The sequence below is a fragment of the Melozone crissalis genome, unplaced genomic scaffold, assembly GCF_028551555.1.
Source record: "Melozone crissalis strain CALT ecotype California unplaced genomic scaffold, PUWL_Pcris_2 ptg000035l_1, whole genome shotgun sequence".
In the NCBI taxonomy this organism is placed as follows: domain Eukaryota; kingdom Metazoa; phylum Chordata; class Aves; order Passeriformes; family Passerellidae; genus Melozone; species Melozone crissalis.
This window is the reverse complement of record NW_026535813.1, coordinates 9,581,524-9,606,176: the sequence shown is the minus strand read 5'-3', so window position 1 is coordinate 9,606,176 and position 24,653 is coordinate 9,581,524. Positions and strand designations below refer to the sequence as shown.

Sequence of the window (24,653 nt, the reverse complement as noted above, 5' to 3'; positions counted from 1 at the left end):
TGGGAGAGACCACTGCAAGTACTTCTCACCACCTTCACTGCAATCAAAATCAAGGAGCAGAATGCCTGGATCCATCACTCTCGAATGAAGAAAGCCCTGGAAGTCCCATGGAGAGTGATACCAGAAGACAATGGACTGAGACTAAAACTTACTCGGGCAAAATGAGTATATTGCGGTCGGGGGTAGTTCATACTTTAGTTTACAGAATTGTTTTGTATGTAATTATAAGTGAAGTTTCAGAACTAAAGAGTACCTCTATCCAAAGCAATGCTGAATGGCCTTGGTCCCAGGCATTTAATCAGTATACTGGATCCATGAGAGAACTTCCTGAGATAAAAGATTTAAACCTATCTACTGTAGTAATCCACGGGAATCGGGTATATGAGAAGCAAGAATGGCAGGAATGAGAACTGTGGGCACTTCAAGGAATCAGAGGAGAAGAAATCAAAGTAAGGTGCCAGGTCATCAGTAAGACGGCTTATGAGAGACCAGATGCAATTAGTGACTCAGCCTCTCCTGGTGTATATGAACACCAGGAAGTTTGTGATAGCCTAAGTGAATCAGACTGTTGGTGTAATTTCACCTTGATACAGCCTGTAGAAGTGACCTGCCTTTGAGCTCGAGTTGCTATCAGACTTTCATTTAAATTCAAAGTAGACACTGCACTTTTTAAAACAGCAGGGCCTTATGCAACCCATACTAGGACTCAAATAGTTCAGACTCTACCCAAACTTGAACCTGTCATGTATGAAATAGGCCCCTACGTAGTAAAGAATGTGGGTGAACAACAACTATTATTCAATCCAGAATGGTCTCTCACACATGTGGAGTTGATGATGCAAATTAACATTTCAAAAATCCAACCAGCCTTCTCCTCCTTCCTAAATACATCCTTTGAAGGTTAGACAACATAGCTACAAAGACAAGTATATCTCAAGAGCAGAATAAGAAATTATCTAACTGAGATATTAGGGACAGGATTAGGAGTTTTAAATGGAATTGATTCAGAAATACTGGTGAATAAGCTGGCCACTGCAGCAGGTGGCCTAACAAAATTGAAACAGCCTTTACAGTCATCTCTTTTGGCATTAGGAACTAGCCAATGGCAGATTTCAAAAATACTGCCAAAGTAAGGAAGTACGAAAAGGTCAGGGACCAAGACCACAAGTTGATCGTAGAAGCACTTAGTACAGTTCAAGATAATGTGTCTTTAGCTTTCAGTTGTATACAAGCACAGTTATAGATGCAAGCAACAGCAGCTCTGATCGTACGGGAAAGGAGTGAAGGTAATTTTTTCAGCTGAAATTTGGAGAATTGTTTGGGATAATGCAATTGATTTTGAAAGGAAGTTTCAATCCTGGTGGACTATGGTGAATTTCACCTATGATCCTGCTTCTAATGTGGCCACTGCCTTTGTGCTTACCATATGTAATGCCGCTGTTTATGTTGTCCATCCCATCATTGCACTAAGATTAAATAATGAAAAAATAATACCCCTCAGAACATAGAGTGTGGGCACGAAAGATGCATGAAAAGTGGCAAACAGTAAACTTAGAATCCTGCATTACTAGAGAACACATGGGATTCATTTGTGAAAGCAATACTATTAATGCCCAAGATGTGTGTTTAGACACTGCACAGAGTATTTGTCACTTCGAAGTTCATCCAGTCACTGACCAGAAAACTGTGCTCGTATATACTGGAAAAGGGTGTGTATGCCTGAGAACTGCTTGTGCTGCTGTAAAAATTAATAGCAATTATGTTATTTTGTCTAGTAGAAATCATTCTAATTTCTGTATTTGTAATTTTGTTAAGATTATCAGGTGTGATTTTTTGTACTCGGCACCAGTGACACCCCACCAGCTGGTTAAAACCAATTACACAATGTAACACAGATTATCACCTACCCCTATTGGGATGGACCTTACATTAGTAAAACAATTAATTAAGCACCAAGACCTACTGGAGATCTTGAAGGAAATCCAAGAAAGTGGAAAGAAAACCTTAATTACTGTCCAACATGATACAAAAGAAATAACTAGAATTCTGCAAAGTATAGAACAAAATGCAGATCATCACTGGTGGGATGTGGTCTTTAGGTGGTCACCAACTGCAAATGGAATCTTTAATAAGTTGTGTACATCTACAGTATAGTTTTGTTAATATTAGTTAGAATAAGTTTAAGATTATCCATTATCAAAGGTTCATGGTAAAGCACTAAAGTACACTTGTCATAGGAATTTGTACGAAGTAAAAGAATTTACTTCCTCCTTTTAGGAAAGGGGGGGAATGAAGCAAAGTGAAAATTTTCCAGGATAGAAATCCATTTTAATTTAGGTGAAATGTACATTTTTGAGTTGAGTCTGTAGTTAGAAACCATAGTTATTTAGCCAGACTGCACGGCCTAAGCTCAGTGAAGTTACTTCAGTGAAGGACAGAGATAAAGGGGGAGGGGGAGACAGAAGATGATAGAGAGAGACAGGGACTGCTGTAAGGGCAAGTCAACCTGACCTCGGAATTATTTCTGATAAAAAGGAACTAGTGGTAAAAGTCACACAAAACCTATAAAAATGAATATGTATGAACCTATTGTGAAACTGTATGCATATGTATTTGAGAGAGAGATAAAAAGAGACCTGAAGTTCTCAGAGGTACACATGCCTTTTTTGAGGACAGCAATCTTTGCACGGGTCCTGCGCTGTAATAAACATACCAAGCTTTACAACTTTTACAAAGTTGTGGGGTTTTTTCTTTTCTCCGCAAAACATTCCCCTGTGTTCTAGTACCAAAATTCCTTTAGCATGGCCCTGTTTAACATCCACATAACTCAAATTCCTTTTCTGAGATCTAATACTGGGCCATTAATCAATTTTTCTTTTAAATTTCTAAAGCTTTTGCTCTCTTTCTGGTATCCCTATCACGACATTAGGACAGTCTTGGGTTAAAAAGTCATATAAAGGTCTGGTCAAAACAGAAAAATCTTCAATCCATGCTCTGTAGTATCCCATCAACCCTAAAACTCCTTCTTTATTTGGGATAATGGTACTTGAAAAATTCCTTGTATTCTTTCAGGATCAATACACCGTAACCGTCCAGTCGACATGTCTCCCAAATATTTAACCTTTTTCTTTACCAACTGCACCTTCTTTTCAGACACTCCAAGTCCCTATCCCTATTAAGTAAGAAAATTAAGCAGCTTCACAGTAGCTTCTTCAATCACCTTTTCCTGTTCCCGTGATAAAAGCAACTCATCCACATATTGCAACAACCTGAATCCTGAGGGTGGAGTAAACTCTCAATATTTTCTGCAAGGCTTGTCCAAACAAAACCAGTGACTCTGTATATCCCTGCGGGAGGACTGTCCATGTCAATTGTTGTTTTACCATCTTCCCTGAAGCTGCCCACACTTCTGGATTTATTTCAGCATAAGCCTTCTCAGACATTTTACTCAAAGTTGCCACAGTGTTAGCTTCTGTATAATTTTTTGATAATACTAATTTGCATTCCCACTTCAGCCATCAAATCCCTTCCCAGGAAATTATGATCACAAGTAGGAACAAAGAGGAATTCATGCATTTGAAACCTATTCTCCACATCTACTAACAGCAGTTGAATAAAACGCACCCACTCATCCTTTCCACTCACCCCTTGAATAATCAATGATCTTTTTGACAATTTTCTCCCCCTAGAGATAAAATACAAAGTGGATCGAGAGGCTCCTGTGTCTATCAGGAAACACAGCTCCTCTGAATCCAGACCCACCTTAAAAGGTAGCAAGGGCTCCAGTGTGGTGGGTCTCTGGTATAATGGGAGCCCCTGACACCCCTAAGAGTCCATCTCCATTATCCTCTGGACTTCCTCCTCCTGAGGGTCCAATTGTCTATGCAGACAGTCCTGCTTCCAGTGTCCCTCTGCCTTGCAGATAGCACACCAATTCCTATCCAACTGCTGTTTGGGTTGGCTCTCCCCTGTTGCCACATTTCTCTTCACAGAGAAAAGCAAGGCAAAATTCTTCCCAAGGATTTCTGAGATTCGCATTCTCTGAACCTCAGAGAAAGGGAAAACACAATTCTTATCACTTGCTGTGCCTGTGCTGTGCCAAAGCAGAATGAAATATGGAGATTGTTCATCCAAAGTGAGGATGTTTTGTTTCCTTGGCCTATCAGGGCCAAGTGTGTGTGTGTGTGTGTGTGTGTGTGTGTGTGTGGACTGTCGGGTGACAGTCACGAGATTCAGTGCAGTGTGAGCAGGTGTGAGCAAGAGTGAGTGCATGGCAGATTCAGTATAGATTAAATGTACATGGTATAATATAATAAAGTAATTAATTAGCCTTCTGATATCAATGGAGTCAGATGCATCATTCTCTCTCCCCTATGTCAGAGTCACCTTTGATTTACAATACTCCCCTGCTGAGGAGGGAATGCTTCTGCCACTTCCTTGTGGCCAATTCTGCAATTCTGTCCTTTCTATCCTGGAGGACCCTTTGGGTCTTGAAATTTATCCCTCTGGGGCTGTAAAAACTCTTTGCCTTTGCTTTCACCTTTTCCTCATCCATTGTTACATACACTTGCTGTATCTTTCTAACCAGTTTATCCAAGGGCTTCTTCTGTTCTTCCTCTAGCTCCCACCCCTGCTACTGTCTGTAGGGACTCATTTTCTCACAGCTCAAAACCATTCAATTTTCCAGTGAACCAAGCAAAATCCTTAAAAGAAAATCCTAATCCTTCCATGTACAATCTGCATTTCCCAGATAGTTCTTCTCCTTTGTGCTCACTCTCTTAATCACACACCGTATACCAGAGCCTGTCGCTACACAGGCTATACAATGACAGGCACAACACTTCAAAGTTTCAGTGGCAAAAGCCCTACTTTAATGTTACAGCCCACTTTTATACAGTTTTCAAAGTCATCATGTTTAACTCCAATTGGCCAGCAACCTTCTTGCCACTCAATTCTTGTTGCTACCTACCCTGCCCAGGGGCGGTGGGGTCAGGCGCTGAGCCCCAGCTGCCCCACAGCCCCCATAGGCCCCCAGATCATGCTCCTGGTCCCTCACTTCCGCGCCCAGTCCTGCCACTCCTTGCCTCAACCATATCTCTCTACATTTCCCTTCACCTAATCTTTTCTCAACATAGCACCACTATTTGTCCATCTCCTGTTGTCAAGAGTTATTGCTCCCCTGGGCATGGATTGTCGAGACCCCTTCTTGACTTTCCCTTATTGCCCTCTTTGGGCATCTATGCCCTTAATTATCTCTAGGAGAATGTGCAAACCAACTCCACATTCTTCCACAGGATTCTTCAGAGATATTTTGGGATTGTCATCCCTTCTGCCGGGGCTTTACCTTTGCAACCCTCCATAGATGCCCTGTTTTACCTGTGCTACTCTTCATGGGCGCCCTCCCAGGCTTACTCCCTGAAGATCCCACTTTATTCACCGGTGAGATTTGCAGCGGTCTTTCCCTGCAGGCTCTTCACAGACCCCCTGGTCTGCCCCTTGTCTGTCTCCTGGACAGTTTCGGGAAACCAATCAATTGCCTGGTGCCAGCTGCCACCAAGTGGAGCTAATCCCCCAAACTGGATGTGGCATGCCTTTAGCTCCGCTTGCTGCCCACCGCCCCCGGACGGTGGAAATATACCAGACAAGAGCCCCCTAGATGTCAGGAAAATTAATCTACAAACACCAGAGGTTTATGTCCAAAAAGGAGACAATTGGCTTCTGTAACTTTATTCAAATAAAAAGAGAGGCCATGGGGCATTTGCCATGGGGTCTCTCAAATTTTTAGGGGATGCAGCCTCCTTTTTATCCTAATTTCCCAACCATGTGTCCCTCTCTCTTTCTCTATTGGCTGAGGTACGTGAAAGGTACAGACTTCCCAAAACGCCTAATATTTGAGACCCCTTCCAATGTATATCCTCCCGTTTGTCTTTGCCTTGTGTCACTCAGTGGAATTACTATGGAATTTAGTGTTCTTCTTATTGTTTCTTTTTTTTCTCAGTATCCAATTTTATTTATCAGCAGAACGACAGTTTGTTTATAAAGACAAGTCCATCATTTCTTTCACTTTGATGATAACTGATGGCAGGATTGTCAGTCTGGCATGAAGTTCTAGGTGGACTACCAGCACTAGGTTGTTACAGTGTGAAATGGAACAGGAGGATTTAGAATTGAGAACACAGCCTCCTGTTTAACTGGTCCCAAGAAAAGAGCCTTAAAGGAGGCTCGTGACTGTATCCAGGTAACAGATCTCCAGACTCAAGCAAGGGAAGATTTACAGGACCCCTCTGGCAAATGCAGAAAAGGTGTTCATTAATGGATCTTCAAGGATAGTAGGAGTTTGAAAATGAACTCCACTCCTCAGCTGAATTATTTAAAAATTTTAATAAAGGACAATAGGGGATAAAAACAATAAAGCAAAATGAGCAGTGCTGGGTGCGTAGCCATAGCCAGAGGCACACCGGCTAACCATAGCAACTCTTCTTACATACACTTTCTATTGCATCAGTCAAATACATAAATGATTATACATATTCAAACATTTCTTTGAACTCAATTACATGTTCCAGGAAGTTTTTAGCATGGCCTCTCCTTTGATCTGCCTTTTTAGAGCATGTGCAGTAATCTTGGATGTGATTTTGAGGGTGATGTGTCACCTCCTCACAATGGCCCCCTGTTCCATAGTTTCAGCAGGTCACAGTTGTTGATAGTCAAAGCGTCAGCAGCAGGAGCCCTCCATCATGACCATTTCACAAATGTTATCTGACCATGCAGACAGTTTAGTTGTTTCATTCATTGCAAGTTAACCACAAGTTCTCTAAATCAACATCAGCTACTTCACAAATGTGTCTGAGTTATTTAAATTATTGTCAGTCACAAAAATAAAATCATTAGGTATTATTTCGCAACTATAGCTACTGCTGCAAAAGTTAACATTATATTGTAATGCACAGCATGTTATAAATTGAGCCGACAATATGCCAAGTAAAACCAATTGAGAATTTATTAATTACAGCGGGCAAAGCAATAAGCAAATCAGCGCTGGGCGACAGGGGAGTCTCCACTCTGCCACTGTCACACTCTCCTGATTTTCCCTGGAGTTCTTATACAGTCCTTCTTCTGGATTGATGTGTAGCACTCTGCGTATTCTTCTTTTGTTACTGAGCGGATAAGCTGATACTGTGTTATCAATCATAGCAAACCCCCCACTCATATTAACAGTTTACTAAACAGATAAACAAATGTTTGTGAAACCTATTGTCCTTTTGGTTTCACCTTCCTTATCCTTTGAAGTCTGGAAATTTACTTAAACAAACTAGAGATGCAACAGTCTTACTGGAATAGCTTTGTCAGTTTTGATGAACAAACTTAAAGTTTTAACCCATTACACAGCACATAGCATCCACTTTAATATTTGTGAAAGCCAAAACTATAATTTGTGTTTGTCACAGGAGGAAAACGAGTTATCGGATATACTATGGTGATGTGCGGAAAAAGACTCCACAACTCACAAAAGTTGTAAAGTAGGTATGAATTATTCAGCCCTGAGACACATGAGTGGATAGCTTCTCCAAAATCATGCGCATTGTCAACAATACTTATCCCTCTATTTATTTTCTAAAGTATTACATATTCATTAAGTTTCATACATATTCATTACCTAGCTACCTAGCCTCGCCCAGCCTCGCTTTGCATTTTAATGAGTCAAAAAGTAATTTCCATATGCCTTGTGCTTGTGCTGTGCTCCCTGGTGGTCGTGTGATGGTTGTGTAAGATGAAGTAAATAAGTCTTCCTCAGGGTTGAACTTTTCACCTTGCGTCCTTGTGCCTGCTCCCTGGTCTTTTGGTCTCAGTACAAGCCTTAAGGCTGGTTTTGGTCAGTTTGGGGTCCAGAGAGCCGAACCAGGTCATGGTTCCTTCCTTTGAACAATAACCTTACATCCTGTCATCTTGCTTTTGCAAGCACAATAAACGTTAAGCAAGCGATATACATTGTTTAGCCAACTGCCCCTAATCAATCATTCTTCAACTCCTAATTCCTTTGCATGAATTGTAAAGGGAAGGGAATTGCAAGAAGGGGGGAGGTGACCATGAACATGGTCAGAACAAACCACAGAATCATATGCCTTAATAAAAGCCTGCAAAGTGTATCAAGGAAAGATAGTGAATATTTACAGATTCCAAGTATGCATGTGGAGTGGTATGTGAGTTTTGAGAGCTGGGAGGTGAGAGGTTTGTTAAAGTGCAGGGAAAAACATTTGCTCAATAGAGCTCAATTACTCACTTGTTGGAGGTGATGAATTTACTAAAAGAGGTAGAAATAAGAGCTGTTAAGGGACATCAGGCAGAATGCTCAGAAGAGACAATAGGTAATCAGCTGGCCAATGGAGATATTCAGAAAGCAGCACTTCTGCCGGAGGTCTCTAGGATCCTCCCTTTGCTTTCTGTGACAGCTGTTGCCAGGAGGAGGGTGGAAGTGGTGGTGGTGCTGTTTTTCACCAGAGGAGCTGGAGATAATTAAAAGCGACGGGGCAGAAGAAAGAGGTGAGAATTGAGTTGCAAAGGACAGTAAAGAGTGGATGCCAGGAGCTTTGAGTCTGCAAATATTGGGACAGCTCCATGGGGGGAGTCATTGAGACACTTGAGGATTGGCAGAGATGTTCTTCTAGATGTACTGCCTTGGGTCTTTTTGTTTTAGCAAAAGGAGCTATTGAGAGGTGCCTGGCTAAAGTTAATAGCCAGTATACAAAGGAGATTGCAAGGTAGGAAAAAGGCCTTGGGCTACACATCCTTTCCAGGGATATTTGGTGTATTTTGCTGAGATCCCCTGGGCAAGAGGGTTTAGATATCTTCTGGTAGTGATATGCCAGCTGGCAGGGTGGCCAGAGGAGTTTCTAGTCGCTTCAGCAACTATTTGATCAGTTAACAAGATTTCTGAATGGGGTGTGAAAAACGCCAAACACTTGTGTTAAAATATTAGAAGTTTAATAGTAATAAAATAGTAATAAAAATAGTAATAAAAATTAGGACAATAAGAATTTGGACAATCAAAGTTAGGACAATAAAAGACAATAAAAAGCAAAGAATTACGGATGTCTGGGTGTTATGCTCTGCCACAGGACACACTTCGCTAACAAAGGATTAACCCTTAAAAGTAATAGCCTGTTGCATATTCATGTCTCTCATACATGATGCAAGCATTCTTTTCATACAAAGGGTGTCTTCTGATTAATTTCTGCTCCCCCCCCTATCTTGTAAATCAATCATCTCGGTCCCCACAAAGTCTGGGTTTTCCCGATAAAGAGGCAATAATTCTTCTCCTGATTTCTTGGTGTCTTGTTGCTGTTATCTCTATGCAAAGAATTTCTTTATTATCTTATCCATTCCTTGAGCTAGTTACAAAAAGTATCTTACATTCTATTTTAATATTATGCTATAGCCTAAAATCTATATTTACCACACTACTTAAAAAAGATTAATATAACATACCTTTCCACCATAACATATAGGATTCATTTTAATATTTGCAAAGAGCCAATGATATAATATGCATTTTTCACAGTGGGATTGTGAAGGCAGTGGACTTGGACAGGGGCAACTCATTTTATAAGGGGATCCTTCAAAGGATTATGACTGCTCTGAGAATTCAGTGGGACCTCCATATCCCCTGGCACTCAAAGAATTCAGGTCAAATAGAAAGGATGAATGGAAATATAAAGAAACATCTTTTGAAGTTTGTGACAGAAAGTAAGATGCCATGGATATGGCTTTTGTCATTAACTTTGGCAAGAATAAAATCCAAAACCTAAGGAATATTCAGTTATTCCCCTTTGTGAAAAATGCATATTATATGATTGGCTTGTCACAAATATTAAATTGAATACTATATGTGTTATGTTGGAAAGTTATTTTGTAGTACTGTATTAATCCTTTTAAAGTAGTGTGTTAAATATAGTTTTAGGCTATAACAGAATATTGAAATACAAACCATGTGACATAAGATACTTTTTCTAACTAACTCAAGAAATGGATAAGATAATCAAGAAATTCTTTGCACAGAGATAACAGCAAAAAGACACCAAAATCCCCAAGAGAAGAATTATTGCCTCCTTACCGGGAAAACTCGGACTACTTCCACCTCCTTCCAGACTCCAAGGAGCCAACAAGATGAAGGAGGGGAATTTGACAATAAACAGAAAAATCTCTAGTTTGAAAGGAATCTTTGCATCATGTATGAGATACATGAATATGTAACAGGCCGTTGCTTTTAAGCGTTTTTCATTTGTTAGCAAAATGTGTTCTGGGACAGAGCAGAACACCCGGATGTCTGTAATTCTTTGCTTTTATTGTCCTTTATTGTCCTAACTCTGATTATCCAAATTCTTATTGCTCTAAATTTTTTTACTATTTTTCTAACTATTAAACTTCTAAAATTTTAAAACAAGTGATTGGTGTTTTTCACAATTTGGTGCCAAAACCTGGGAATTAACACCTCGCTGCGGGGGCCTAAGAGGATTCCAAGTGAGGGAGGAGCACCTTGCCAAGTTTGGCAGCCTCGCTCTGTTTCTTCTGGCATGGCTGGCAGACGCAGGTTCCAACCAGTGGACTAATAAAGCCTTGTATTTTGGCCTTATTATCATGCAAGGCTGCTCAGGAACTCAGTCCCCAGGGGAGACCGGTGCCCGATGCTCGGCTCAGGCCGAATAGCCGCGGGCCCAACCCAAGCAAGCTCAGTAGTGATTAGCTCTCTAGTGATATCAGCTCTCTTAGGATGTTCAACTCGGCTTGCTGGGTAGTGGTGCCCTTGGCATGAGGCTGCAGCAGATGGAGAGAGAGGAGAAGAAGACGACACTGGCTGGTTCCACAGAGATGGTTTATTGGGGATATCTGTGAAGGGTCTCAGCTCTTCTTCTAACTAATGGGGCCCAGTATGCCCTTTATATAGGCTTGGCTAGAATCCAAGCTTAACCAATGGCAAGGGTTTTTAGGAATATCCAATAGTAAAGGTTTAGGTGTAACATTGCCATATAGGGTTACAGAGATAGGTTATGGGGTGGAGGTCAGAAAGACAGGATATTCTTTGCTGCCTCAGCATTCCTGTTATTCAATTCTCCATGGTGCCTTTCCCAAACCTTTGGGGTTTGCTACAGTGGACAAAAACAGACAATAAAACAAAGAAAAGGGAAAAGGCTCCCTAAAACCGCGGTAATTGGCCCCCTAAGACTAGTAGTGCACAGAAAGAACCCTAAAAGGAAAAAAGGGTTGGTAAGTACTTTTCGGGGGGACAGGTACGGAAGGATGAATGTGTGTCTGATGAGAGGCAGGCTGGTTATCCCAGACCTGCTACGTGAGTGAGGAGTTTCCTATGCTGCGTTTCCGTCTTTTCGCGAGAAAAGCGGCCAGTAAAAAGATGAAGCGAGAGATAAAAGGAGTGGGAGAATCCTCCAGAGTAACTGAGACTGGGTCTCAGGGAGGGGTTGGACCCCTTGGAGGACAGGAGCAGAGGCGTTTCCTAGCACAGTCCACTAGGAAATGGGACAAAAGGGAGGGGCCCCTAAAAATTCTGCTGGGTTGAGGTATAAAATGCCCAAGAGCATCCAGGGTTAAGCAAAATTCTGCCGGATTGAGGATATGCCCAAGAGCATCCGGAGTTGGACAACACAGCTGGATTGAAGGATAAAAATGCCCAAGAACATCGAGGGTTGGACAACACAGCTGGATTGAGGGATCCCAAGAACATCCGGGGCTGGCCAGTAACATTTGAAATTGTAACAAGTGATTTGAAAGTAAAAGGTACCTTATTGTTGTCTTGTTGTGCGTGAGAGTGAATCACACACAAAATCAGCTTCAGCTTCCCGGGCGTGTGGGGGGGCTGTGGCAAAAGGTGTATGTGACCTGCAAACAGGCCATTGTTCTCCAGGCATGTGGGGACTGTGGAGAGAGAGAGAGAGAGTGACACACAGATAGCCTCACAGATGAACTGGCACCAGAGGCAACCAGATTCAGGGCCCTTCCTGGAGGCCCAGTGATACTGAAGCCCAGTGGACAACTCCAAGGTGAGGGGAGGCTACAGTATCATAGGACCTTTTTAGCACCGTGACTGTAAGGAGTAGTCATGTGGCCTATTCCTCAGGGTATGGGGGGTGAGAAGTCCAGCTCAGTCAAGGTGCAGAGGTCCGAACCCCTGACTCTGAGGCTATCTCTAGGGAAGAGGGATAGCCAAACCTCAGGGGAGGTGGAAGGGGTCAGGGTGGGGGACTCACACCGACCTGTGATTCTCTGGCAACAGCAGTCCACTTCGTGTGAGTCTAAGAGGCTTGCTAATGTTTCCTTCCTCTGTCCAATAAAATAAACGGGAAATTAACGGGACTGCTGAACCTAGGTCAGTAGGGAAACTTAGGGGTGTCAGTACTTAAAGTTCTGGGGTGTCGAGAAAAAGTACCTTACGTAGCCTGTGTGAGGGAGGCGCCAAGGACCAAAAACTCGGCTAAGCAGAAGTCGAGAAGTATGAATGAACAGGTCCGAGGATGCGAATAAATATGTGAGAATGAGTGAGAAATAAAAGTGAGTAAATGTAGATGAATGAAAGTATGTAATGTAGATTGTTTACTTCAAGCTTCACTATATCTACTTGGAGGGAGGAGTATTGTATTAAATTGTATTGTGAGAAAAAGCTTTTTTTGTGTGCGCAGTCGGAAGGTGGTATTCAGATTGCTAGAGACAGTGGGAAACGGAGGCAGGAGACGAATACATAAGATCTTGAAAAATGGAACAGAAAACCAGTAAGTTAGGTACAGGAAAAAAGGGGAATAAAAGTGTACCAGCAGAAATACCCCAACATAGCCCTTTGGGAGTTATGTTAGCTAACAGGGATACGAATCCTTGTACAAGGAGAAAAGACAGGGTATGCAGTGGTTGATGGGAAAAACATGCAAACTATTGAAAAAAAGGGAAATTAACCTTAAACTGGTAAGCTTAAACTTGTGAATTATATGCTCTAAAAAGAATACTGGAATATTTAGCACACAAGAAAGGATCTATGTAAATACTGATTCAAGGTGTGCCTTTGGAGTAGTACATACCTTTAAAAAAATTTGGGAAGAAAGGGGATTACTTAATTTAAGAGGAAAGGGATTAGTACATGAAGGACTCATTTTAGAGGTTTTAGAGGCATTAAAATTACCTGAAAAAGATAGCTATAGTACATATTAAGGGACATCAAAAGGGAAAGACATCAGAAATAAGAGGAAATAATTTGGCAGATCAAGAAGCTAAAGATGCAGCAGAAAATGAGGCTGAAAGAGTTAATTTTAACCCCAAATAAGGGGTGTAGGAACAATACTTCCCTGTTTTTCCCTATCCTGGAAGCCAGGAATACAAAAGACTTGCAGCTGGCCCTGTATTAGACTGCAGATTTTGAAGAGAAGGCAGAGACCTTCCCAATCTTCCCTTATCACATAGCCTCCTGCTGCTATTTCCTTTAACCATATTTCTCCACACTCCCCTTCTACCAATCCTTTCCTAAACAACACCATATTGCCCTCTCTGGGAATGGGTTGCCAAGACCCTTTCTCGGTACCTCTTATTGCCCCCTCTAAGCGTCCATGTTCCCCATATTGCCCTCTCTGGGCATACACCATTGTGAAAAATGCATATTATATGATTGGCTCTTTCCAAATATTAAAATGAATCCTATATCTGTTATGTTGGAAAGTTATGCTGTATTAATCTCTTTTAAGTAGTGTGGTAAATATAGTTTTTAGACTATAGCATAATATTAAATTAGAAACTATGTGATGTAAGATACTTTTTGTAACTAGCTCAAGGAATGGAAAAGACAATCAAGAAATTCTTCACATTATCCTATCTGGATAGAGATAACAGCAACAGACAACAAGATCCCAAGAGAAGATTTATTGCTTCCTTTTTGGGAAAGCTCAGACTTTGAGGAACCAAGAAGACTGATTTACAAGATGAGGGGGGAAGCTAAAATTAAGTAGAAACACCCTAGTGTGAAAGGAATGTTTGAATCATGTATATGATATATGAATATGCAAAAGGCTATTGCTTTTAAGGGGTAATCCTTTGTTAGCAAGGTGTGCTTTGTGGCAGTGCCAGGCACCTGGACATCCATAATTCTTTGCTTTTCATTGTCTTTTATTGTCCTAATTTTTATTACTATTTTCATTACTATATTCATTACTATTAAACTTCTAAAATTTTAACAAAAGTGAATGGTGCTTTTACAACCATATTGCCCACTCTGGATGTCCATGTCCTTGTAACTACCTCTGGGAGAATGTGCAAACTATCCCAACATTCTCCTAAAGGACCCTTCGGAGGTATTTTGGGACTGTCATCCATATAGTCGAGACCCTTTTTCTGACTTTCTTTTGTTGCCCACCGACCCTTTTTCTGACTTTCTTTTGTTGCCCACCCTGGACATCCTGCCATGTTTTACTCCCTGAAGTTGTACTTACCAGTGAGATTTGCCAAGACCCTTCCTGACTTTCCCTTACTGCCCCCTCTGGGCATCCATGTCCAGTGGACTCTTTCCTATAGACTCTTCACGGACGTCTGTGGTCCACCTCTCATCTGTCTCCTGGACAGTCTCGGGTACCCAATCAATAGTCTGGTGCCAGCCAGTGCTGAAGGGAGCTGATCACCAAATCTGGGTGAGGCACACCTCTTGCTCCTCTTGCTGCAAGCCGGACCTAGACAGTAGAAGGACATGGGACCGAGCCCCCAATTGTCAGGAAAATCCACAAACACCAGAGGCTTATGTATAAAAAGGAGACAGAGGAGTCTTATAACTTTATTCAAATAAAGGAAGAGAAGTCACCATGTGTCCTGATTTAGGACAAATTTTGGAGGAAACCTCTGAAGGGGTCTTTTCTAGAAAAGCAGATTTCAGCAGCCCCTCCCCCTACCAGTTTGGGATAAAATCTCCTTCAAAAAAGTGGAAAAAACTGTTTATGTAACAAGCAAAGTACTCACAAGCATGGAAAAATGAGTAATTATAAACAATAAATCCTCTCGCTGTTCTGAAGAGATGGCAAATTCAAAAAGAGTCCTTCTGTGGGTGTGGCTCAGTGTCTCAGTTTCTCTGTGGCTCAGGCCCAGTGTGCCAGGTCTGGCATGCAAATTGGGGGCCCCCCCGGGTGATTCTCCTGATGTCCTGGACCGTCTAGAAGCTGAACAGTCCCAGAAAAAGAAGGCACAAACCAGGGAAAACTTTTCCTGCCATAGCTAACCAGGAAAAACAGTGAAAAGAACAAAGAAAAACGCCCTCTCTCTCTCTGCAGAAGCTGAGAACTCAGAGAGAACTGCCACCAGCTTGGAGAGAGCTAAACTCTCATCTCTGTGTTTTGAATACAGAGCAAAAAAATTCCACCATTAGCCCCTACTTTCTCTTTCTCTGGGTCTAGCTTAAAGTTAGAAGACCCATTTCTGAGCAACAAGGTTGATGATCAGGATACCTGCATCATGAAGTCACCCCAGGGCACTGGGGCACACACCCATGGGCTTTTCTCTCTCAGATTTTCAGAGAGTGCAGCCTCCCTTTTATCCTGAACTCCAGTCCGCATGTTGCCTTCTTCCTTTCCCCATTGGCTGAGGTACTAGGAAGTTACAGCCTTCTGCCTACTCCATATGCCCCCTTGAATCTGTCATTTTACCCCAAAGTTCAGAAGTTTAGGCTTGTGCAGACCTTTGTCTATCTCAGGAGCCAACCTGTCTGGGCTCTGCAAGAAACTTGCTGCCCCAAGTATGTAGAAACATTGTGATAACTGCATGTTATAGTTTTGGCATTCGCAAATATTAAAGTGGATGCTAAGTGTTGTGCATTTTAATATAATGTTAACTTTTGCAGAAGTAGCCATAGTTGTGAAATGATAACTAATGCTTTTATTTTTGTAGCTAACTGGCAATAATTAAAATTACTCAGACATATTTGTAAAGTAGTTGATGTTCATTTAGAGTACTTGTAGTTAACTTGCAAAAACTGAAATAACTAAACCATCTGCATGGTCAGATCGTTTGAGGAACGGGCGTGATGAGGACCCCTGCTGCTGACACTGACTATCAACAACTGTCACCTGCTGAAGCCATGGAACAGGGGGCTGTTGTGAGGAGGTGACACATGACCTTGAAAACGACATACAAGATTACTGCACATGCTCTAAGAAGGTGGATTAGAGGAGGGACCATTCTAAAAACTTCCTGGAACATGTAAATGAGTTTAAAAAATGTTTGAATATGTATCATCATTTATGTATTTGACCAATGCAATAGAAAGGGTATTTAAGAAGAGTTGCTATGGTTAGTCGGTGTGCCTCTGGCTATGGCTACGCACCCAGCACTGTTAGTTTTGCTTTATTGATTTTATCCCCTGTTGTCCTTTATGATTTTTTTTTAAAAATTCAACCAAAGAGGGGGCTTAATTTCTCACTGCCATTATGACACATTTCACAGATGTTAACACCCATACTTTCACCCACCAAATTAATTTAAAAACATTAGCACATATCTTTCCTATCAGTAGCATTTGGTACCTGCTGTTCTTCAACCTTCAACAACCCCACACTAGAAGTGTCCACTGAGAGACCGAGCAAGGTAGGCAGCCACTTAATTTCCAACATTTCCTGGGCAACTATACCAAAAGTCCCCTGGTTCCCTTTTGGATCCTTGAAATATCCTCTCCTGAGATAGTCTATGCCAAGGATGCACAGAGCCTCTGGGCCAGTCACAGTGGGGTGCTTTTGCCACTCATTACGAGTCAGGCTAAGATCAGCCTCCAGTATAGTCAACTGATAGGATCCCCTTGTCACTCCAGAAATACAGATGGATTCTGCCCCTGCATAACTTGATGGAATTAGGGTACACTGTGCACCAGTGTCTACTAAAGCCTTGTACTCCTGTGGGGCTGCTGTGCCAGGCCATAGGATCCACACAGTCCAGTAAACCTAGTTATCCCTCTCCTCCACCTGGCTGGAGGCAGGGCCCCTGTGAATACTGATAAAAAGATTCCTCACTTAAATCCTGAAGAAATGGACTAGAACTTCTTTCCATGGAGTCAGTAGCATAATCGGCTCTTCCATTCGGCCTGGGAAGCTGTCCACTGGAGACTGGAGCAGAAACTTTCCTGGAAGATGCCCCATTTATGACTTTTACCCTGCAATTTCTGCACCCGTGTCTCTAGGATCAAGGTAGGGTTTTGTTGGAGGTTAGGATTTCTCCTTTTTTTTTTTCCTTTCTCTCAGGAAATTTTGTCTCCTTTGTTGCCTAAGAGATGATAAAGTGCTGTACCTAAGAGACAAAAGAAGTGGCCAAGGTGAGGAAAAGGGTGCTGGCTACTCTCTTAGCTGGCAGATTTTCTCTTGGAAAGGGCAGGGATACCATGAGATTTTGGCTGGGGGATGAGGGACTGGGCTCAGCTCCTCTCTCGCTCTTGGATCAGAGGGGAATGGTCGAGTTGCTACTACCGCAGGGAGAATTCACTGCCACCACAGAGTCCAGCCCCTGTACTACTTCTTCCTTACTGTGAGTCTTTGCTTGTAAGAGCAGCCATTGAACTGGGACCTTATTAACATGTGATTGTAGTGGAAAGGACCCTCACTATTGTGAAAACATGTATTTTATGTCTGGCTTTTTGAAAATATTAAAATGAATATTATACGTGTTATGTTAGAAAGTTAGGCTGTGTTAATTTTCTTAAGTAGTGTGTTAAATATAGTTTTAGGTTATAACGTAATGTTAAAATAGAAACTATGCTATGTAAGATACTTTTTAAAAAGAGACGAATAAGGTACTTGCACCAAGATAGCAGCCACAGGACACCTAAATCATTCAGAAAAAATAATTTATTGCTCCTCTATCAGAAGAAACGAACTTCTTCCTGCCTTGCTCAGTCATGAAGATGCTGTCAGGATTCAGAGGAAGAAGTTGACACTGACCAGACAAAATCCTTTGTTTGAGTGGAGTTTATGCATCATGTATAAGATGTATGAATATGCAACAGGCTATTGTTTTTAAGGGTTAATCCTCTGTTAATGGGGGTCCTTTTTTGGGCTTGTTTTGCCCAGAAAAAGATACCTGGACTGCCCGTAACTCTTTGTTTTTATTGTCCTGTATTGTCCTAACTGTTATGAACAAAAATTCTGCCTATTTTTTCTGTGAGAAAAAGGTTACCACTGTTGCTGCTGGGGTGCTGCTTGTGTGTTATAGTAATTACGGGTCGTTGTCATTAATAGTTGTTTTTGTATCAGTAAAAGCCTAGCTGGGGCCGAGTTAATGGCCCTTCTCTGGGACAGTAAAGGGTGGGGACCTCCGGAACAGTGAGGAGAAGAGACTTGAGGGGGAGGGGGGGAATGTGCAGAATAACTCCAGGACCAGCATGCCATGAGAAGCTACTGCTTCTAGCTTGCTAAAAAAGATCCCAAAACAACGAGCCAACTAAGAGTTGAGAGATTGGAGTGATGTCTGGACGTCAGGAATGGAGTGCTGAGCCTGCAGAGATGCTGAACACCTTCGAAGTCCCTCTCACCCTTAGCATGGGAGTCATCCTGATGCCGGGAGCGGACCGAGAGATGCGGCAGCAGTAACATCCGAAGGGGTCACTCTGCCCTAAAGGCTCCCACAAGGACTGGACCCCCAGCTCTGCCCCTACTGGACAAAGCTGCGAATATCCTCCTCCTCGTCGCCCTGGGAGAGACGACGGGAGACTGCAGACCCGTCCGAGCTGCCCAATCCTGAGCTGATCACTTTTAATAAAGGCATTAAAAGGAGAAAAAGTCTCCTGCCCTGTTTATTTCAGCTGGGGCGCTCGTCCGGGTTAGCCACGCCAGAAGAGGACACCAGGACTGGCCATCTTGGACCTCCAGGACAGCTGGCTATCAGGACCAGAGGGATCAGCTCAGGACCAGCGACGCAGTGGAGCACCGGAGCACCGGACTGGTGAGAAATCTGGTGGTGGGAGTGGGAGATGTGTGGAGGCGTGTGACTTAGACGAAGGCCGGTAGCCGGACTTTCGGAGCGAGAGTGGACCTCTCAGTACCGCGTTTCCGTACCCCTGCGAAGGGGCCAGCTGGGAACAGGGGGAAGCGTGTGGAATTAGTGTGAGTGAGTCGTCTCCTAAGGAGGAAAAAGGGCCCCCCCCCCCCCCCGCCCCGGGCGTGCGGAGGGAATAGTTGTATGAGTGGCACGCACCCCCAAAAGTCCTGACAGAGGGAAGTCAGGCAGATTATAAGTCCCAAGAAGGATTCGGGAAAGCTCACAAGCCCTGCAGGCAAAGTAATTCCTGACAAAGGGGTCAGGCACAGATCCCAGCGAAGAAGCCTGCGGTTTGTTTTCAAGTCCTTATATGGTGAAGCCTAAAAATTGGCAGGTTAGGCAAACTAAAAATCAGGCAGTTGTTTTTCCTGACAGAGGGAGTCAGGCACGACCCGGATTCTTAGGCCGAGGTTTCATATGTTCAAGTCCTGATAGATGTAAGACCTGACGTTAGAAAGTTGGGCAATCAAGAGATTGGGCAGTTGTTTCAGTATAAAGTCCGGAGAATCAGGCAAAAATTTGAAGTTTGGTGGAGGAGGCTGAAGCTCCTCAAACAAGATTTTTCTTGAAATTACCTGTCAGTAAAGGCACCTTTGGGATTTTTTACTGTTGAGACCTGAAAAATGGGAGGGTGTAGTAGTAAAAAGACCGGAAAGAGACTGAGGAATATACCTCCCAATGGTCCCTTAGGAGAACTGTTAGTAAAATGGGATTCTATAGAGGCCACAGAGGGATTAGATAAAGTGAAAATGATCCACTATTGTGTAGAAGTCTGGCCGGAATTAGAGGTCCAAGGAGGATGGCCTTGGTGTGGGACAAAGGATAAGTGGATGTGCCAACTATTAAATAATTATTTGACAGCTCGAGGAGATACCGATCCTGAGCAATTACTGTATGTATCTTGCTGGTTAAAGAACGCTATTGGGGATGAAGGGGTGCAAATTTGTAAGGTACAGAGGAAGAAAGAGGGAAATGAAGGAGGGGATGATAGGACTAGTAAAAGATGGGACCCCCTGGATTATTTGCCTCCTTCTGCCCCTCCACTTTATAATCCTCTTCTTCAAGCACCTCAAATGGCAGGTCCGGTTCTTCCCCCGGCTGCCATCTCATTACCACCTGCTCAAACTCCTCCTTCTACCTCTTCAGCTTCCCCTATGATAAACCCAGTATCTCCTCCAGTAACCACTCCCTCACCACCCCCTTCAGCTCCTCCAGTTCCTTCTGCATCACCACAAGTGCCTACTCCACCTGGTGCATTCTCCATCCCTTCTCCAGCTCCACTTAATATCCACTCAGGCTCTTCTCCCCCTCCTATTGCTGTCCCTTTGCCTCCTCCTAGTTGGGACACAAATGCCTCCTTGCCCAGTAAACAGCTGTCACCAAATACACCTGATGATGTGCAGGAAGTTCAGAGTAACCCAGATATCCCTCAAACTAGTTTGGCATCTGAAGATGGGCCGTACTTTAGTACCAGATCCAAGACCTCCAAGGCAGAGAGACTCTTTCCCCTCAGAGAAGTTCCTATGGGAAGAGTAGTGGGAGGTGTTGGCTTTGTGAATACTCCCCTAACTGCTTCTGAGGTGAGAGGATTCAAGAAAGCGTTGGGGCATTTAGTCGAGGACCCAGTGGGCATAGCCAACCAAGTGGATCAATTCCTAGGTCCAAATATCTACACTTGGGGGAAGATAAATTCCATCCTGAGTATATTATTTTCCCCAGAAGAAATCCAGATGATTAGGGCAGCTGGCATAAGATTTTGGGAGAAAAATAACCATCCAGGACCCCAGGTACCAAGAGGTGAACATAAATTGCCACTAACGGATCTCAGCTGGAACCCTAACCAGGAGGAGGGGAGGAAGGCCATGATGGAATATAGGTCTTTGATAATACAGTGGATCAAAGAGTCAGTTCCTAAAGGAACTAACACCCAATTGGCATTTGAGGGTGCACATGAGAAGGATGAAGCTCCTGCTGCCTGGCTTAACCACCTAAAGCGGAACTTCCAGTTGTACTCCAGAATAGACCCAGACACCCTAGAAGGTCAAGTGCTACTAAAAGTCCAATTTGTTACCAAATCTTGGCCTGATATACGGAGATAATTGGAAAAGATTGAAGATTGGCAAGAGAAGGATATCAATGAGTTATTAAGAGAAGCATTGAAAGTGCATGTAAGGAGGGACGAAGAAAAAGCAAAGGCCAAAACTAGGATCATGGTTGCAGTAGCTAGAGAAAGTGTGGGGTGGGCAGGTCCACCACCAGGAGGAGGCAAGGATAGGCCAGTATTTTCAGGTACAAGAGGGATGGAGAGACCTCAAGTCCCTTTGAGAGAACGACATTGCTATTACTGTGGAAAGGCAAGACACGTCAGGAGGTTTTTTAGAAAGCTCAGTCTTGATGAGGTATTAGCCAGGGAACAAGATAATTTAGGGAAGATACTTAAAGGTGACGATTAGAGGGTCAAGGGCTTTTTACTATAGGGGACCCTATGCAACATCTAGAAGTGCCCTTGATAAACTTTGAGGTGGGACCCCTAAATGAAGAACCAGAATTTTTGAGTAGATACAGGAACAGATAAGTCCTGTCTCAACAAAGTACCAGAGAGTATAGTGAAAAAACATCTGAATTTAGACAAAAACAGCTAGGTAGAAAGGATATCCAATAGCACCAAAACTGGCCAGTAACACTAAACTTGTAATAAGTAATGTGAAAATAAAAGGTACCTTATTTTTGTCTTGTTGTGTGTGTGAGAGTAAGTCACAAGCAAAGTCAGCCTCAACTTCCTGGGCAGGTGGGAAGGGGACAGTGGAAAGAGTGTGTGTGACCTGCAAACCAGGCTTGTGTCCCCCGGGCAGGTGGGGGCTGTGGCCAAAGAGTGTGTGTGACCTGCAAACCACACTAATGCTCCCCAGATGTGTGAGGGAGCCGTAGCTGTAAGAGCGTGAGTGACACGCAGACAGCCTCACAGGTGAATGAGCACCAGAGGCAACCAGAGTCAGGGCCCTTCCAAGAGGCCCAGAGATGCTGAGACCTGTGGGCCAACGCCAAGGTGAGGGGGGCCACAGGGACCCGTGATTTTCTAGCAATAATGATCCAGTTTGTGTCTTGAGGGTGTGAAGGAATGTGTGAAAGTGAATGAGAAATAAAAGAGAGTGAACATAGACGAATTAGAATAGAGGTAATGTAGATTGTGCATTACAAGTTTTACCACATCTCCTTGGAGGGAAGTGTACATGTAGAAGAATGGTGTGAGAAAAAAAAATAATTTTAAGTGTAAGAGGTTGAAAGAAAAGTAGTATTTAAGCTGTAAGTGAAAGTAAGAAACAGAAGCAAGAGATAGATAAGATCTTGAAAATAGAACAAAAAACCAGTAAATTAAATACACAGAAAAAGAGGAGAATAAAAGCACTTTGGGAGTTAAGTTAGCTAACAGAAATACAACTCCTTGCAAAATACAGAGTATGCAGAAGTTGATGAGAGAAACATGCAAGCTATGGAAAAGAGAAATTAACCAATAACATTAAACAGAGAAACTGAGTTTTGATAAAATCATAAAATAGCAGACCATTAATGCCTGTGTTTGAAAGCCTGTTTCAGGTACTCTTCATTACTAATTCCACTGTGTAGACCAAAAGAAAAAGTTTGGACCCACATCACTCTCACCCCCTGGCATTGGACCAGGATTCAACATCACTTTTTTTCCCTCTGGCATTCTTGCATTGGACCGGACTCCACCCCGTTCTCCCTCTGGCACTGGACCGAACTCCACCCCATTCTCCCTCTGGCATTGGGCCAGAGTCCCAGTTTTTCCCTCTGGCATTGGGCCAGAGTCCACACCACTCTCACCTCTGGGCACTGGATAAAGATTCATCTACTTCACAAGTTAATTCACCTGAGTATACTGTGATTTAAAGTTGACTCTCAGAAGGAAGAGTCAAAAAGACTGAACTGTATGGGAAAATAATTGGTATCAGAGTTCTAACATTGCTTAAAATGTTTCAAGACAGTTCTGTGTAAACTATGTCGGTAAAAAGTTTAAGACTGTAAATAAGTAATTCTGGTTAAGTTCCCCAATTTAATTCTAAAGACTCCAGGTTTATCCTCTACAGAGCACTCCCCTAGGAGAAACCAAAATTGGTAAAGAATAGACCAAGAGAGGTTTAACCAGAGAAGCGCGTAGAAGGGACTCTAAAGAGCTTGGAAGCTTCTTCTCAGTAAAATTCCCCAAGAGGCAAGGCCGAGTGGGCAGGCTGTGCAAGATGACCCATACCGGACTCTTGGGAAGGGTAGTAATGATGGCTCTGATTGCTGGCGGTGCTCTGGGAAGCCCAGCTGAGCTGTGCAGTGAGTGCTACCAACCCCTCTATGAGGAGGAAGAAGTGAGCTCCTGGTCTAGAGACCACATCAACTCTAACCCTAATTGTGTTAACCTGTCCCAATTGGTCCTTTATCAGAAAAATAGGAGAATGTATTGGATAGCACACAATATTGCCACTTTTAGGCAGCCACTCCTAGGAGAGTACCCTATAGGGGAAGCCTGGTTGTGCTTTAAATGTGATGCTGCTGAAACAAGCTCAGTAGATCTAGTAAAAAGAGAAGAAATGGTAAAAATGGTAAGAAAAATGGTTTGTAACAATTATTTAGCAGTGAAGTATTCAGCTACCCAGTGGATCCCAAGAGATCCAAACAAATTAGAGTCTGTTGAGAAGAAAGAAAGAGACAAGTGTACTCACCATGAAGTTTATGAATGTTATGAGTATATTGAAAAAGAGATAAACCCCTTTTGGAAAATGAAAGAACTGTGTAAATATTGGGAATGCCCAACAGAAGCTGAAAACACATTTCAGGGGAGCTCTAAACCCCTAGGTTTGATCTCTGATACCACAGCACACACCAAATTGTCAGGAGACTTGTCTGGCAGCTGCACCGCTAGAATGATAAAACCAACTTTCTTCTTATAACCCAAAGAAACTGGATCAAGTTTAGGAGTTCCTCTATACAATGATTTGCGGGAAACCAAACAGAAGAAGCTAAGTGCAATAGAAATTGCGAGGATCCAAAATTGTAAGAGCCAAGTTCAGACCCCAATATCTATGTTAAAGAAAGTCATCAGGCTCCAGGCAGTATTAAAAAAAAGAATGCAATTATTAGAAACATTTCAAACGAAATAAAAAAATTAGCACGTGTAAATAATCAAGATCAAACTCCTTCATTTGATTCCAGTTGGTGGGAGAACCTTTAGATTTTCAAAAAGGATGTATGGGAAAAACTAGTTTTTCTCACTGTGTGTATACTTGGAGGATTTCTCTTTTTACTACGCTCATTTATCTGTTTCATTGAAATAGTATTTGCTGTGCAGACCAACCTAAAGAAACCAAAGAAAGTAACAAGGTTAAGTAACCGTGATTACCAAATTGCTCAAGAAATTTATAGTAAATTCAAAAAATTAAATATGAAGCTCATGAGTCAAAAAATTGTAAGTTGATGCGAGCTTAAAATTTAAGCTCGATCAAAGAAAAAGAGGAGGGATTGTTATGAACAAAAATTCAGTCGTTTTTTTTCTGTGAGAAAAAGGTTACCACTGTTGCTGCTGGGGTGCTGCTTGTGTG

The 24,653-nt window shown here is 42.6% G+C and overlaps 1 protein-coding gene across 1 annotated transcript in view; it reads left to right on the top strand.

Annotated features, from left to right (window-relative positions):
• LOC128941423 (CBP80/20-dependent translation initiation factor-like) overlaps positions 1-24,653 on the top strand; it is a 487,587-nt gene that overhangs the window by 197,538 nt on the left and 265,396 nt on the right. The window contains exons 10-11 of the mRNA XM_054283182.1: positions 12,290-12,297; positions 24,503-24,524. Of these exons, the coding sequence (XP_054139157.1) occupies positions 12,290-12,297; positions 24,503-24,524 (30 nt within the window). The remainder of the gene's footprint in view (positions 1-12,289; positions 12,298-24,502; positions 24,525-24,653) is intronic.